We start from the raw sequence: 17505 nt of genomic DNA, 5'->3' as shown, positions 1-17505 counted from the left end.
AGAAATTACAAACACAGCAGCAGGCAGCAGTATTTCCTGGTCTAGTCCGGTTAGCAAACACCGAGCAATGACCACACATTTTAGGCAGAATGAGGAAGAGCCCCTATAATGGGACACAACCTCTGCGATCACAAGGGGACTTTGCTGGCAGATCTTTAGCACAGAAATATAGATCTCACCCCATAAAGGTCATTTGTAAACGGTCTTTTGCAACGTTTTTTTTCTAGTGAGAAGTGCCCAGGGGCATTCAGAGGTTCAGGAGACTAAGGCAAGCAAGGCCCACCGACATGGCACCAAGTGTTATGAGACTAAGGCAAAACCAGGAATGGAGGCCCGGCTATTTTTGCAGAGGACGCGCGAAGGGAGAATGCGATCTGTGACAATCACACCCCTCCAGAGAAAGCCTGTTCTTCTCTCCAGCAAATCCCTGAAATCATAACCTGCCTGTGGATACCACAAGCGTCAATACACACTGTATATTGAGCCATCCTTAATCGAGCTGCCATACAGTACGCCTGCTACAACACACTGCACACAAAAGGGGAAAAGTGCAGCAAAGCGAAGCTGTGAGGGAACAGAATGGCAAAAATAAAACCAGATGTCAAGATTTCAACTGTGAGCAGAGTTCTGCAGAATGAACCACCACCAAAGCCTGGCAGACAGCATTTCTCTACACGATGGTCCGTGAGTGGCCTTACCTGGAACAGACACAAAAGCAGGCACAGAAGTATCAGAGAACGACACACCTGGGCAGTTTATCAGTGCAGAAATCCCTGACGACTCACCTGCGTGAGGAGAGATGACAGGCACGCGTGTGTGCATTTCTTGGAGTCCACCTAAAGGATTGTGAATGACATGTTCAACAAAGTTCTCTAATGCCATGGCCTATAGCCCATATTTTAGACAATCGGATCAGGAAGAGCGAGAAACCTTTCAATCCGCAGTCCCAGCCAATTAAAGCGGCAGTCAGAATGAGCAGCAGCTTGGGGCAGGGAAAAAAGGAAAAAAGAAGCAACTGCAATTCCTTTTTTTTTTTTTTAATTAGCAAATAGACAGTATCTGGACATCTAAAGGAAATCAGCCCTTTCCAACGTTAACTCAAATGTCGTTGTCAATTATTTGCACCACTCCCACACTTCAGTCTTTGTCTTTCATACAGCCAGAACCTTTGGGTAAACAAAGAGCACAGAAACACAAAAAAAATACAATATATACAGGCTTCCCACCAACGAAATGGACTTATATTTTTGGAGATTAGCGACGCTTTGTTCATTTGACTTTGCAAGTAATATCAAAACATCTCAAGTTTTAAAATAAAAAAATACTACAATATTCACATATAAAACTTAAATACATTTGTTTAAAAATTAAAGGACTGCTAATAGCTATTGATTTATCACAGCTGTCTCTTTCAACAGCAGCTCTGCTGATGAAGCACTGAAAATTTAAGGTTCACAAAGCGACAGTCACATTCTGCACTGCTCCTGGTCAGAGTTAAGACGCTGCCACGCTCATGAGACGGTGCCACTGGAGACTCGTCCAGGAGTTCAACTCAAACATGTCCCACTGACGGGGCACGGCAAGGTCACAGAACAAGGCAAACACCCATGTTCAGTGGGGCTACCCCCTTCCCGAGAGCAGAAATGCAGGTCCACATATCACCATCACATGCACCTCTTATCTAGTTGTCTGCATTCCCAGCTCGAGCTCTTCAGTTCATGGCTGGGTGAACAGAGTGGAAATGACTAAAAGGTACGTGACATTTCCTCTCCTCTGCTATTCCGTCCCTGCTAACGTACTCCTGTGTTTTATTAAATAGTCATTGAATAAAGTGACTGGAGAGAGAAAGCGCACGGGTCCGTCTCCTCTCTGGTGTAACTCTGCAGAGTACAACGGAACCGCACCAACGGGGACTCTGCCCCACCGTGCTGAGTGTGCAAGCTTTACACAAACAGGGCAGACAAAGGAGCAAGAATCTACAAAGGAGAAATTCAATCCACCATTACGCAATCTCATCCACGATAAAAGAGATCATTAAGTGTGCTTGAAAGGCAAGAGAATCAAATTTTGCCTAGGAAATCCGGATTCCGTGATGGAATCCAGGTTTGGTTATTTCATTTTCATTTCACCATTCAAAGGAAGCATAAACTAGGACAGACAACAGCTACAGTATTTCTCTCTTTGGTAACTTCTGTAAAAGTCTCTAAGCAATGGGTACATCTTACAGTAATCATCATAAAAGCCCGATAAGATCCTGTAGAAGTTTCATAGATTGAAAAACTGGGGCATGAACAGAGAAAATAGCTTCCCCAAACTTAAATGGGGCCTGTGGGAGGGCAAGAAAGACTGCACAGGAACTGGATCCCTCAGATTCCTGCTCTAGCCACACAACAGTGCCGCGGTGAAAGCGGATTCCAGATACACAAGCTGAATCAATAACTTCTTATTACAGACAGAAGGTCTGGAGTGCATTTTAGGGTATTTCTTTAAGGCAAAAATGGGTGTATACTAGCTGAGGAGACAGGCAGGCTTGGCAAATAGTCCGAAGGTGGACCAAGTAGCTGTAGTACTTTCACAGTCAAGTGGCTCTGTGGGTCAGTTTAAAGAGGATTTGGATCCCATCACTTCTGGTCACATGCTACTTTTAAACCTGGCTCAGGTAAGCTGCAGCCTTTCTTGTGACAGAAAACTACCTGTTGTGTAAAATGTCTTTGCTTTTGTTTAGTTCCTTATAAATAAGGTTTCACATTCAAAGTTAGCTTCCATAACCAGCTCCCCCCTCATATTGCAGAAAGACTCGGCTGATATAACAGGGGCTGAAGAGGCAGCAGAGAACCCAACCGCTCCTTCCAGCTGAAGACACGGTTTCCTCAGAACAGGCTGCAGACAGTCTTGAGGCAGAACAGCAAGACTGGCATTGCCACGTTTCATATTTTACCTGTTCTTTGTCTTGAGTAATAGCGTAACCCGGTGACCCAGTCAGCATGTAGACCAGCAAAACAAGGAAGACCAACAATACAGGAAGTCCTGTATATCTCTGCAATTTCCAACAACGTGATAAAACAAGAGCACTGAACAAGAGGTTTGTCCAAAGTGATCTAATGCTGCCATGAAGCACTGTTTCAGGGTTGAAATCTCAAGTACCTGCCTGAAAACCTAACTACGCAGAGGCAGAAAACCACGCTTCAAAAAGTATCCACTACCGAGTCACCCACATACAGCTGTCACTAAAGCAGCTTGCACGGAGCATATTAGAAATGTGCATCTTCCTTAGATTTCTGGAATGACAACCATCTAGCTGCATATAGTCTCCCCAGATGAAAGACTGTTGATAGCTGCTAATTGAAGGCTGCGGTAATCTTGAAGTCCACCACAAAAGCATTATGCAACTGAAGCCTGCAAAGGAATGGGAGGAGAATAAGCTTTCTTCCAAACCAGTGATGGCATCCACCACAAGTAGAGTTTTTGGAAGTGGATCTCAAATAACCATCAGGCCATGGATCCAATTCCAGTAAGTAAAAAGGCAGGAATTAATGAATTGGTAAGAAACAACCTGAAACCATTCCTGCCTTGGTTTCACATAGTACAGACCATAGGCTGGTTTATATAACTCTTCTGTCATTATACTGCTTGATGCTCTGAAAGGGTTAAATTCTGATCTTACTCGGTGACTGCATCCTTTCAGCTGAGATAAATGGACTCGCAGGCAAAGGGACCACTGGGAAATACATATGCCATGCTGTGACAACAACATGCCTCCAACTAAGAGGACGGCTTGAGGTCAGCTTTCACTTCCTCAGCCTTCTGCTTCTCTTGCTTTCATGTCACTGCTGCTAAAATTGGTTCAAGGGCACTTGAGACTTCTAGTAGAAAAGATTTTTCCCCTTGCGTCAAAACCCAAAAGGTTTAATATTTACTATGACCACACAAAAGTAGAATCTGAATGTGAACTGGAAGTTAGTGTTATCCGAGTACCATTATTGGGGAGCTGAGAAAATAAAACAGTCCAGACTTCCTGCTTAAGGGCACATCTCCATTTTGCCAGCAGCTGCAACAAAGCATACAGTTTATCATGCTTGAAAGCTGCACAAATACCCATCAGGGAAGAGAGATTACTCTCCTCTAAAATATACTTTTTGGTTGGAGAAAAAGAGATTTGAGAACAGTTTTCTGGCTTCACCAAGAACCACTACTCCCTGTTTTACCTTTAGAAACAAGGAGGCAAGCTGAAGTTTTACCTGGAGAATATTAACACATTAAAGTCTGACTTAACAACTGAATTCTCTTTAAAACCTCATCCCTATTCAACTGTAGTACGACAGAGATTTCATTAATTGGGGATTGTTTTCCTGAAGTGACATGAGAAAAAGCTGCCCCTAAACGTCATTTCAAGTGATCGTCTTCATCCCCACCTGAGGGGTCTGGGGACAAGGGAAGACACTAAAACCAGCCTGATAATAATACTCAGCCCTTTGGGCTTTTCTTCTTCCAAGTGCTTTGCAAAGAAAAAGCCTCACCACATCCCTGTGAGGTAGGTCAGTAAGTATTATTATATTCCCTTAATACAGATATGGAAACTGAGGCAGAGAAGTTACTTTCCTGAAGGCCACTGCAGGAGCCTGTCTCAGAGATGGAACCGGGAGACAAGACTCCTCAGTTCTCAGAGAATTTCCCTTTCTCCCCCGTATCTCCCCTCTTCCCCATACGAGTCTTAATGGAGAAATGAGCAACAGAGAAGGGGGCTACAGTGCCACATTTCTGACAAATAGCAGGACTCCTAGTACTACTCCACATACTCCAAAAAGGATTATTAAATATACAAGTACCTTAGAATTAATGGCAAAATGACTGCACACATTATAAAGAAGCCAACATACAATACAAACCTAGCTTAATAAATAAGTAAAGACATGCAGCTGCAGTTGTGACTGGGTGCTGAGGGGTCCTCAGCTCAGTAAGGTCCCAGATGCCAACGGGTAAGCCCATGTCATTCCTGTGACTCTACTGCCACGCCAACGAGTGCGTGTCTGATAGTGCGACCATGGAGTTTATAGCCATCCTGAGTCACCAGTGCTATTGTGCCCGGCTGCATTCCCTCCGCTGGTACATGGCAGACTATTTCATGGTCATATGGATCATATTTGCCACCAACAGGGTTCATCTTCTGAAGGCCATGTTTGGCAAATACACTTTGCAATTTGGCCTCTATGAGAGAGAGGCCTTCATAGATTTTCTTCAGGGTTGGATTTGGATTACTAGGCTCCGCTTCTTCTGCGGCACTCTCAGCAGTCTTCTCCAAGATATCTGCTACCTCCACAAGGTCCCTGCAGAAACTCTGGATCCCTACAGGCACAAAGAAGCAAGAAGTAAATGAAGGGCAGTTTACAGAACATACAGAGCTACAGTACCAATGACAGGCACAAAGTCATGTCAGTTTGAAAGCACCTTTAAAGCTGCTAATTGATTTGAACCATTACTTTCGTAAGCACAGACAGTGTCTTCTGTATCCTGTAGCCAAAGCTTTATCATTACATGGGTAGTAATCTAAAGACTCCCCAAATCAAGGTATATGCAGGAAAGGTACATCTATACACATCTACACCCTCCCCTCCCCCCCGCCCCCTACACCCTCTCTCTCTCTCCCCCCCACCCCACCCCGCAGCAGAGCATTAGTATTTCACTCCAAAAAGTTCTTGCAACTAAGACGTGTCATTTAGGACACTGTTCCACATTCTCTCATACAGTCCCACAGACATAAATGTTTTGCCAAGCAACTCACATAAATGCCCATGCACACGGGGAACAAATGCAGTGGGGCAAAGTAAAAATAATACATGACTACTCAAAAGTACATCCACAATTTTATTCATAAGTTAAAACCATTGTGGAAGGACTGGTCAAAATGGTCCTTGGCTTAGTCATGAAAAGTCATGCAGTCTTTTTCATTAGAAAAATGGGTTTAGATCAGATACATTTCCACTGTATTACACAGTGGAGAAATTTCAGGAAAACCAGCCTCCCTCAGCTATATAGATGCCCTAACCAACTTACTGGAAAGACACATTAGGAAAAGAGAGAAAGAGAAACAATAGTTTGGTGCTGTCTATACCTGTACATACATGTTTAAACATGCACAGAACAAAGAAGCATGAAGGAGAAGCAACAAAAGAGCAGACAGAAGCAGACCAATTACCAACCATTTCATAGAATCATAGAATCATCCAGGTTGGCAAAGACCTTTAAGATCGTTGAGTCCAACCGTAAACCTAAGACTGCCAAGTCCACCACTAAACCATGTCCCTAAGCACCACATCTACACGTCTTTTAAATACTTCCAGGGATGGTGAGTCAGCCACTTCCCTGGGCAGCCTGTTCCAATGCTTGGCAACCCTTTTGGTGAAGAAATTTTCCCTCATGTCCAATCTAAACCTCCCCGGCGCAACTTGAGGCCATTTCTTCTTGTCCTATCGCTTGTTACTTGGGAGAAGAGACCAACGCCCACCTCGCTACAACCTCCTTTCAGGTTTTTCTCTTGTACCAGAGTCTGTTTTAATGCTCTACAGACCCCCACACCTCACTCCGTGAGCAACTTCTAATAAAGAACCTAATTTTTCTTCAAATCTGAAGCATACCACATATAAAATTCAAAGAGCTCAAAAAAACCCTCTCAAAACCAACGGTGCTGATTATCCCAGAACTCAACAGCCATTTTACAGCACAATGGGTAGAACAGTAAGAAAAATACAGCAGCTCTAATTTCAAAGCTACTGGAATTAACAAAAAACCTTTTGAGATTCATGCATTGTGGAGAATAACAGTTTCTCATTCTCAGAGATGGTGCTGGCAGAGTGCAATGATTAAACAGCAGTTTCTTCGCCCTTCACCTGCCTCCATTGCCAAAGCTAAAAATCCAGCTCACTTCATGAATGCTAAAATATTTATTATAAAATTTTAAAGAACATTTGATATAGGAACTGACAACCTTTGTCCCAGGCAGGATCTACCTCCTAAAAGCTAGAGCAGAAGAGAAGAGGCTGTTAATACAGTAAAGGAAATCACAACCTGATGACACAGCTAAGAGTATGAAATACACCCTGCCAGAGCCAATTCTCAGCATACAGAAGAACTTGTAATTTCAACCAAATTGAAATTTGGTAGAACTACACTCAATTGCACCAGGCCTATTTTATTAGAAAAAAGGTCACAAAACAGTCACTGAGATAAACCTGGTAGGACACAGCTGGACATACAGAAAAAATAGCAAGTAAGCCCAGACACCAACAGTCCAGGCCAAACGTCATGCCAGACTTTACAATGAACAAGGGCAGGATGAGAGAAGAGAGAAGCTGTTGATCAGCATTTTATGCTCAGGCAGGCAGGCTACCGCAGTAAACACAGCTCTGCCTCACTTTGCTTACCAAAGAGCTTCGCATCTTCCACAAACTTCTGCGTTCTCCTTCGGACATTCTCAGAATCTGCCAAAGCTTTCCGGTATCGCTCCTGTAACCGCAATAGCAAGGGGAGACATCAAACAAGGAGGTAAACCCCATTTCCTGACAAGCTGGCAATCCCTTAGAAATGCTTTAAGAGGAGCCCCCTTCATGTCAGAAGCTTGTGCTGGGCTCCTGCATTTTCATTGCATGCAAACCCAAGTCCCTCTCCTACTGATTAATCAGCACAACTGCAACTCCCTCAAAAGACCCAAGTGAAGGCCAGAAGCATTCAGGGCGCAGCTCAATTGAACACCGCATTGTCAGGATGCTGCTTTTTGCATGACTCACTGCGGCTACTGAGACACTCCTTTCTCCAGCAGGCAAGTTGGCGGTCTCAGCAACAGATCTGCAACCAGCTGATTTATCACTTTGTGCGGTAGTACTCTCAAGGCGATTATCTCCAGAATTGCCTGCCCAGTGCTGCAGTATTTAATCCTCCTATTAGTCACATCTGTTCTTCAAAGTCCCTATAACATGATCCCTACCATTTCCACCACACCACTGTCACTAAAGAGGACTTTCCTTCTCAATCTGGATCCAGTGCGACACCATATGCGATGCTAATCAGGACGCATCTACTGCTGTTCCCTCTGTACAATACTGTGAAAGAATTGACCAGGCCATCTCCAACATACAGTTTTGCCTGCCAGGATCATACTATCAGTGTCTTGCTCCTAGTTACTACTAACAGATGGCATTTCTGGGGAAGGCAGACCGTACTTTCACAGTGCGCCCTCTCACACTTAGAGCACAGCTGCTTTGAAGGCTGCCATAGCAAAGCGGCGTTGTGTGCATGTTACAGGGCTTACAGAAAAAGCTAGGGCTGAAAGACAGACCAAGTCAAGGGGACTGAACGAAAGACATCATGATGCCACCAGCAGCACACTCACAGTTAAATCCCGGACTTGTTCTTCCAATTTGATGGCTTTGTGCTCTAAGGCACAGTCAGAAAGGGGATGCTTGGGCTCATCACGGGGATCTTCTGGGCCACACTCATCTCCTGTACTTCTCTGCTGAGCTGCAGTGCTGAAAACACATGGGGACCCCCTGAAATACAAACTAGTGACAAAGAAGGAAAGTTAAGTAACAACAGGGTCAAAAAGAAGAATTCTAGTTTAGCGTCATTACTAAAAGTAGGCTCACTTAAAAAAGGTACATAGGATTCTAGATAAAATTTTAGCTCTTTTCAGAAAATACGGACAACTAGCACAGAAATACAAAGAGACAGATGTTTTGAAAAATTCTTTTATTTTAGACTCACATGTTACTACAGAGGCTGTACACCACTTCTTTGGCATACCTTGAAAAGAGTCACATTTTCACAGGAAAACAAGTTGTGGGTTGCATTTTTGCTGACCTCCCAGTACAGGTGATCAATACCGGATGACAAACTTCAGAAACATTTTTGCAAGGTAGTCTTGAAAAGGAGGCAGGTGATATAAAGCTTTTTTTACAGTTATTTAAAAAACCCCAAATGTTCTGAGCAAAATTCAGTAAGATCTGCAAACTCATGGCACTTAATAAGATAGCAGGCTAGGCTCTGCCCGCCTACCTAAGATGGTACAGTGACCACAAAAGGGCAAGTCGCACCAGTGGAATGGCTGTGGATTTCTGTGGAGTAATTCAACAAGCAAGGAAAGACAAACATCTCAAACTGCTGGCTAACAGAGGATCCAATTCTTGGATGTTCTGACCTGTTTGTTCTCCTGGGTGCAAACAGACATAGTATTTGGTGTATTCAGTTTTCTTCCTATTGAGTGAAAAGGAAGAGAGTTTAAACTTTTTGCCAATCGGTTCTTCTCACAAAGTAGCAATCGCTAGACTGTACCCAGCTTTCATGTTCACTGCACAAAGAACAGTTAAGAAACCAAAGAGAACTGTCAGAGACATGACCAAGTTGTGTGCAGCTCAAATATTCTGAGGCCTTCCACCGGGACCTTCACAGCACCGTTAGCTGTGTTTGGAAAAGGGACTGCCAACCCTGGAGAGACTGTGGCTCATAGATAAGGCTCCACTTGGAGCAGGTACTCCCCTAAGGGACTGCAGTCTGTGAATAAGTCCAAGCCGGAGCAGGGGCAAGGGGAAGAGTTCATTGCAATGTTAAATCCTATGGTCTGGCCGAAAGGGGCCAGGGTGGAGATTGTAATGGAAATACCTTTAAATTGTTGTAACCCGGGATTTGAGTTGCATGTTATGGGAATTACTATAGCAGGAATCCCTTGTGGCTAGCCAGGCTAGGAGTTCATTGCAATGTTAAACCCTATAAACTGGCCCAAAGGGACCAGGGGTGGAGATTGTAATGGAAATACCTTTAAATTGTTGTAGTCCATGATTTGAGTTGCATGTTATAGGAATTACTATAGCAGGAACCACCTGAACCAATGGAGGACAAGCCTTACAAGAAGCAGTGCAAGTGCAACAGTGACGCAACCTGAGCTGGCTTTGGTGCCCAGTAACTCCACGCAACACACCACCCTCTCCTGTCCTGAGTGACCACCGTAACAGATGGAGCCTAAAGTCATGGACTAAATGAACTCAATGGACATTTTGTGGACATTTTATAGACATTTCACAGGGGTGGTGCACAGACTAGGGGAATGATATCTGTGTATTACATCAAAGGATGGGAAGGGGGGTGGTGGGTAATGAGAATGTATTGGATAGTGTGGAACCTGAGCATGATGTAAATGGTATGGAATAAGGGGTGGAGAATGTGCTGATTTTGGCTGGGATAGAGTTAATTTTCTTCATAGTAGCTAGTATGGGGTTATGTTCTGGATTTATGCTGAAAACAGTGTTGCTAATACAGGGATGTTTTAGTTACTGCTGAGCAGTGCTTACACAGAGTCGAGGCCTTTTCTGCTTCTCACCCCACCCCCCCAGCAAGTAGGCTGGGGGTGCACAAGAAGCTGGGAGGGGGCACAGCCGGGACAGCTGACCCCAACTGACCAAAGGGATATCCCACACCATATGACGTCATGCTCAGCATATAAAGCTGGGGGAAGAAGAAGGAAGGGGGAGGATGTTCGGAGTGATGGCGTTTTGTCTTCCCAAGTAACCGTTACGCATGATGGAGCCCTGCTTTCCTGGGGATGGCTGAACACCTGCCTGCCGATGGGAAGGAGTGAATGAATTCCTTGTTTTGCTTTGCTTGCATGCACGGCTTTTGCTTTACCTATTAAACTGTCTTTATCTCAACCTATGAGTTTTCTCACATTTACCCTTCAGATTCTCTCCCCCATCCCAGCAGGGGGGAGTGAGCGAGCAGCTGTGTGGTGCTTAGTTGCCGGCTGGGGTTAAACCACGACACCCTAATATTCTCCAACAGTTCTAAGCACTTCAACTGTTTTTCTCTCTATTGGCAATGGAAGAGTTGCAAAGGCAAAAAACCACAAAACAAGCCCAAGCCTCAACTGCTGAAGCCTACCTTATTTCCAATTGCTTTTTTATCCTAAGTACGCTTTTCAACTAAAAAGCATGCTTGTCAGTGGTTCGTGTTGGTACAGCAGGTGGAGCTCATCCAGCAGGCCAACTCCACAACTTGCAGATGAAATGATGAAACAACCAAAGAGTCAGATAATTGGATTGAGCTGTATAAACACCACCTAGGTGCTTAGCAGCCTATTCTATACCGTAACAATCTCAGAGGTTTCCCAAAAAACCAGACAATAGAAGTCTGGCTGAAAACAGTTTGGTCAGAAGATCATCAAAACCAGTGTGCTAGACACTTTGAAAAATAAAGAAAATATTTTTCACTTCATTCTGTTCTTTTCCAGAAAGCCCTTCACCTGCGGTAACAATGCTGTCACTCCAAGAGCAAAACCACCAGTTTTCACTCCCCCTCCTACACCACCTACTTTTACAAAGCGACCTAGACAGGACCCATTCCTGCCAGCATGAGGCCAAAGCCTCAGCCCACCTCCCTCTCATGCCTTACACCAGGAACAGAATCTGCAGCAGAAAGTTCAATTTACTCCCAAACCAGCTCCATTCAGGAAACATTTTAGTATATGCTTAACAAGGAAGGGTGTCTCCTTTTTTGGGAACACCTGGGCTCTTCCTCTAAGCAGAGCTTTCAACATCCCCTTTAATAGAGGGGTTTTGCATATACTAAGTGCACCTCTACTAAGTGAAATGCAGCATGGCACAGAAATCACTGCACTGGCACCGACTCAAACTTCTGTGTTTATACAGCACAATTCAACACTGCACGGAGATACTAATTTAGGCCCCAGAATCCATATAGCTGAGTTCGTGTTACCAGGCCTGCACCATTATGCTTTCTTACTTTTCAGCAAGACTATATCGGTCAGGTACAATGTCACAGCAGTGCACAGCTTTTGTTTCTGGGTCTATCAAATTGGTCACGAGACCTAAGTGTTGTTCAGCAGTCCAGCTAAGCTGAGCTTACAGCAGCAACTGGAAGGGACTTATTCCAGTACTGGAGCTGTGCAGAATGAAGGTTCAGGGAGTTAAACCAGCTGAAAACTAACCCTACAAAACAAAGACTTTTCTGCCTGTGTCCCTGAATAGGTTTGCTGACAGATCAGATGAGTGCAAGTGCCAGTACAAAAGAGAAGACAAATACGTGAAGCCTGGTGAGATATTGGAGGGAGAATGTGGGGAAGGGTTGTGCCCCTTTGGGTGGCAGCCAGGGCTTAGACTGGCTCAGCTCTATGACCAAAGCACAGTTTAAGAGATTTGTATCTGCCCAAAGACCACCAAGCATCTCCTACCACTCCCTGCTTAGCAGCCCAGATGTTCCCTTATTTTATCTTTAATACAAGGTTGCTACATGTCCCACAACACTACTGACAAGTTTCCTTTTCCCACCTGAAAACATTTGCATATAAAATTTTTTATGAAGTGGGTACTTAAAACATAATCTGTATGTCAAACTGCTCCTTTTCAACACACTACATGCCAATACAAGTTGGAAAATGCTTTTGCTACGTACACTTGCTCTGGAGTAGGACGTTCCTCACACTAATCTTTAAAGAACCAGGTGAGGGGCTGTCACTAGGCTCTTTTCAAAAAGCTGCCCAGCCACTGCGGTTCTGGGTTCCAGGAATGCCAACACAGAAGAAAGCCCCACATTTTAACCCTGGCTGCAGAGAGATCTGTTTGGGGCACGAGACCCCATCTTGAATGATTTTTAAGATTTGTCACATTCGTGTTGACTGATTAACAGCACTTTTTCAAAGTTACAGAAAGTAGACTAAACTGGAGGTGGGGACAGAGAAGGACCCCCTTCAACAAGCCTTTAAAATCAATCCATGAAGCTTTTAACAACTGTAAAGCTTTCTTTGTGAATAAAAGGTGTGTCCATAGCAAGCACCAACTACAAGCTTTGTCCTTTATCATCTCGCATTTCATTTCAAGAGCTGCAGGGATGGAAATTAGCCATGCTACAGATGAACCAAAGAACCTGAAATGCAGCTGAGAAAGCAGCCTTGCTAGGCACCTCACAGGTTAGACTCCTGTGTCTTAAAAAAGCTATACAAATGAGTTAACTCTTTTGCATCCAAGAAGCAAAGGTGAGTCATTTCCCTCTGCAAGTGATTTACACTACACGAATAGGTGTGTTTTGGTGTGTAGGAGGAGAGGGGCATGAATGAGCTGGTGCCTCAGCTACGGGGACCTGCCTACGTGAAGCAGAGAGCTGCCTGCATGGACTCCTTTCTCCAGCTTGTGAAGCCAAGTCACAGAACACTCCCCCGTGCAGTGAAATACCCCGGGTACCACGTGCTGTTCAGACAAGCCTGCCTTAAAAGTTGCAGGCAAGAAATAAGAACCACAGACTGACTCCAAATGGAATTCTTAAGAACGACTATTATGCAGAATTGAAAATGCCGCTCAATTTACTTCCTCCTCCAGGATGAAAGAAATACTCCACTAAAAAGGGCAAGTGCTATTTACAGTCTGTCCACTGCACTATGCTCCATCTTCTAAACACAGTCATGATCACAGCTGCCCTAAAAATAGGCAGAAATCCCACTGGAGGAAGTTGACACATCCTGAAGTGACAGACACGTGGAAGTCCCAGAGCGCGTGAAGGGATTATACAACTAAGCTAGTGATACAAAAAGATTTACAAACCGATGTCACAGAAAGCCAAACAGATAGGTGTAGCAGAAAAGTTGATTGTATCCATATGGCTTAAGACAGTTCTCCTTAAAGATTTTAATTTAAATGATGACAACAGGTCTCTCAGGTCAGAACAATAGTATCACCTCTTTCTGGAGCACAGGCACAGATACCCGACCATCCCAAACCGACTGTCATGTTCCCTCTGAACACAAGGGTCCTATCCCATCTCTCCTTAAACACTCCCTCCTCCTTCTCCTCCCAAATCAGCATGACAAAGCACGCAAGTGCTGAGACACACAGAAACATCTGCATTAGTGTTTTAGCTCTGATGAGCGTGCTTTGGAAGGAAATCTCCTAATTGCCCCCAATTACTGCACTCTGTTTCATCAGGGAGTGATACCAGAGATTAATACTACGTGGATTCCTCTTCGATGAAACTGGAGAACAAGCTTGTGCAGTGAACCTTAACACAGGACGGCTGTAAACTGGGCAGTAGGCTTCCAGACTACAGCTAGGTCAGGGTAAGAAGTCCCCTAGATGTGTACAGCGTGGGTGTCTGGGCCCCACCACTTTACTGTATGGAGCCGCTCCTGTCGGCTGCGATGCAGGCACAGCCAGAGAACTTGCGTACAAAGAGGAGTTTCACACCGATGTTAGGTTCTGGCGATCCTCCATGAAGGAAGCCTGCTCAGCTCCCATCAGACAAAGTCACCTGTTTCAAACTTGGTGCACATTTTGAGAGGGGCAAAGCAGTTTTCACACGTGTAAGAGCATATGAAAGAGCAAGGACTTTCAGACACGCATCTTTACATTTAGTCACAAACACAGTTGCTTCTATTACGTGCTGCAGAATTACTTTATTGCATTTAAATGGTCTTTTTTTTTTCAGAGAAAAAACTCTAGGATAAACTACATGCATTTTGACTTCTTTTCTTTTCACCTGCCCACATTTCACTCAAATAACCAAAGCACCTGTTACGGATTTCACTTTTATAAGCCATATTCCACAATGTCCAAAAATATGACTGGACATCATTTTTCTGTCTAAATATTGACACAATTAAATGGACCCGCTTCCCTTGACCATCCAAAACACGCTGAAAGTACAGGTGCTGCATCACTACCAAAAATAAAACCCAAGGAGCACATTAAACATATAGTTAATGAATAAATGGTTCAGACAGGAAGAAGAGACCCAGAAATCACCTGTGGATACGTGCAACGGCAGGAAACAACGTCACAACGTGACTTACTGACCACAGAAACGCTTTTCCCTAAAAAATGAAAATGAACTTTTTCCTCAAAATGTCACTTTTCCAGGAAGGAGTTTGCTTCTTGAAAGCCTGTTTTTGTTCCAGGCCTTCTGAGGAGCTAAGGGCCGGCAGCGTGCCCCTCATGAGGGGCAAAGCGGGGGGCGCCCTTCCAGCGGAGCCCCGCGCCGGCCCACACCCCCGCCGGCGCCCCGGGGCCCGGGGCGCTGCCACGTCTCGCACCGAGCCCGCCACAGGAGGGGAGGGGTCAGCGCCGCGGCCGTTGGCGACCGTTAACGGCTGAAGGAGGGGGACGACACAGCCCCCCTCACACACACCGCCTCACGTACCTGCCGCGCCGCGGCGCGCCACCGAAGGAGAGAACGGTCCCGAAGCGCCGCAGGGAGCGAGCGGCCATCGCCCCGCAGACGGACGGACGGAGCGACTGACGAAGGGGAGCGCCGCGCCGGCGCCGCCCGCCAACTACAGCTCCCAGAACCCCCTGCGCGGACTACGAATCCCGGCAGGCAGTGCGGCTGCGCGGGCAGCGCCTCGGTGGGGGTCTGGTTCGGTGCTTCGGGCTAACCCGGGCGCGGCGGGCCCGGGACTCGGGACTCGGGGCTGGAGCTGGAGCTTGAGCTTGACACGCTGCTCCTGCCGCCTCTGGCTGCGCAGCTTAGGGGGTAATAACGCGACAGGTTTCACCTCTTGCTCAATACAGACTGAGAGAGGCTTGGGCCAGCAGGCAGACCTGGGGTGGAGGAAACGGTGTTTCTTACCTCATGGTGAATAAATATTAAAAAAACTGCAAAGCCTTGGCCAAGTGCGGCTCTTAACCGAGGACTACCTCCACGGGGTCTACAGGAAAGATGGGGAGGGACCTTTTATCAGGAAGTATAGTGATAGGATGAGGGGTAATGGTTTTAAATGGGAAGAGGGTAGATTTAGGTTAGGTATTAGGAAGAAATCCTTTACTGTGAGGGTGGCGAGGCACTGGAACAGGTTGTCCAGATAAGTTGTGGATGCCCCATCCCTGGAAGTGTTCAAGGCCAGGTTGGATGGGGCTATGAGCAATCTGGTGTAGGGGAAGGTGTCCCTGCCCATGGCAGGGGGTTGGAACTAGATGAACTTTAAGGTCCCTTCCAACCCAAACCATTCTATGATTCTATGACGTGCTTTCACAGGCTGTGGTGGTCCAGCTCCATTTCTCCCCACTGTGGGCACAGGCTCCTCATTTCTTTAGCGGGAGAGGCAATGCTTTGAGGAGAGGGTTTTTACCCATTTCCGAAGTGAAATGGGATGGTGCAGCTCCACGTTCCAGAGGCAACAGAAGCAGTGACAACCGGCATGGGGAAGCTGCTACCGAGGACGAGTACTGTCAGGAACGGGGCTTTCCTGCACCTCATCCCTGGGAGATGGGGAGCCCCTCCAGCCTGGGCAACGGGCAGCTAAGTTTATGGTTCTGAGCTAACTGCAGCCACTAACGTGGCATATGAGATTCACCCAGCCTGCCGGCCCCGACAGCTGCTACCGCAGGGATGCCGAGCCCACCCCAGACCTGTCCTGGCCCATTTCACTACGAGCAGGAGTTTACCCACCGTGCTCCCTACAGCCAGGGGAAGGGGCATGCCAGTGCCAGTGTTTTTATTAAAAGCTGCTTACTTAGTTACTAACAAGAGGGCTTTGAAAGAGCAAGCTCCAAAGGTTAATTGTGGCAGTTAGCATGAGTGGGCGACAGGCCTGCTCCCTTGTTCCCGGCACAAAAGCCTGGGCCTTTCCTTTTTATTCCTGTCCCTTGTTTCTGCCTGTGCTAAATGACCTTCCTCTATTTCTCTTTTCTGTTCCAGTCCCCTTATTTGAAAGCACCTTTTTTTTTTTTAATTTTTAAACTTCCCTTCGCTCCATTTTGACCACATGCTTTGGCAAACTGTGTCTGACTGCAGCAGCAATAGTGTGAATGCGCTGTTGGCCAGGAGACAACCCCCCTCCCTTTCCCTGCTCCCCCGAAAGCTGGCATGGGGCTAGGGCAGAGAGAGCTGGGCTGCCTCCAGCCTCAGCCCTTTATAGCACTTCTAAGCTGTTTAGCAAAGTTGAAAGGTGTACACTGTTAATTCGCTTTCAAATGCTGACACTTGAGCTTTGTTCATTCCCAAGGGAAGCCAGCGTGCCTTCACCCTTACTGCCTGGAGGACAAGAAGGAAATATTGGACAAGGGCACTTGGTTGAGGCACAGCAAGCTTGAGACATGAGGAACCCTGAGATGAGACCCTGCAGAGCTGGGAGCAGTGAGCAGGGCGAATGATCGGCGTCTCCAAACTGTCCGTTCCTGAGCAGCTCATGAACCCCAACACTGAGGCAGCCAAAAATCCCCAACGAGTCCATGGTCGCTTTGGAAAGCGTTAGCCTGGCCTCCAGCGTCCCCAGTGTGGCACATGCTGATCCTGATAAATTGGAGTGCCTGCTGGGCAGTGCTGACTGCCAGCCCCTGGGCTCTCCCCTCCTTCCTTATGCACCACCACAGGCACATACACCTCGCGTCGAACTCTTGGCCCCATGGGAGGCTCCCCCAGAGATGGGTTTCCCAGTAGTATGCGACCCTGATCCACAAAGGACTCCCCTTCCCCACCCGCCTCCCAAATCCCCCTCCCGCCCCCTTCCCCATGGTTTATAGT

At 46.2% G+C, this 17505-nt stretch overlaps 1 protein-coding gene across 1 annotated transcript; it reads right to left on the bottom strand.

Annotated features, from left to right (window-relative positions):
• Positions 1-1033: 1033 nt before the first annotated feature.
• GRPEL2 (GrpE like 2, mitochondrial) lies at positions 1034-17434 on the bottom strand. The gene is made up of 4 exons (XM_076350517.1): positions 15184-17434; positions 8384-8552; positions 7419-7500; positions 1034-5343 (listed from the first exon to the last, which is right to left on the bottom strand). The coding sequence occupies exons 1-4, from the start codon at positions 15249-15251 to the stop codon at positions 4988-4990; spliced, it is 675 nt and encodes a 224-aa protein (XP_076206632.1). The 5' UTR covers positions 15252-17434; the 3' UTR covers positions 1034-4987.
• Between the last annotated feature and the right edge of the window lie 71 nt (positions 17435-17505).

Source organism: Aptenodytes patagonicus, chromosome 12 (assembly GCF_965638725.1).
Source record: "Aptenodytes patagonicus chromosome 12, bAptPat1.pri.cur, whole genome shotgun sequence".
Taxonomy (NCBI): Eukaryota; Metazoa; Chordata; class Aves; order Sphenisciformes; family Spheniscidae; genus Aptenodytes; species Aptenodytes patagonicus.
The sequence above is the reverse complement of the archived record's forward strand: the minus strand, read 5'-3'. Positions and strand labels throughout refer to the sequence as shown.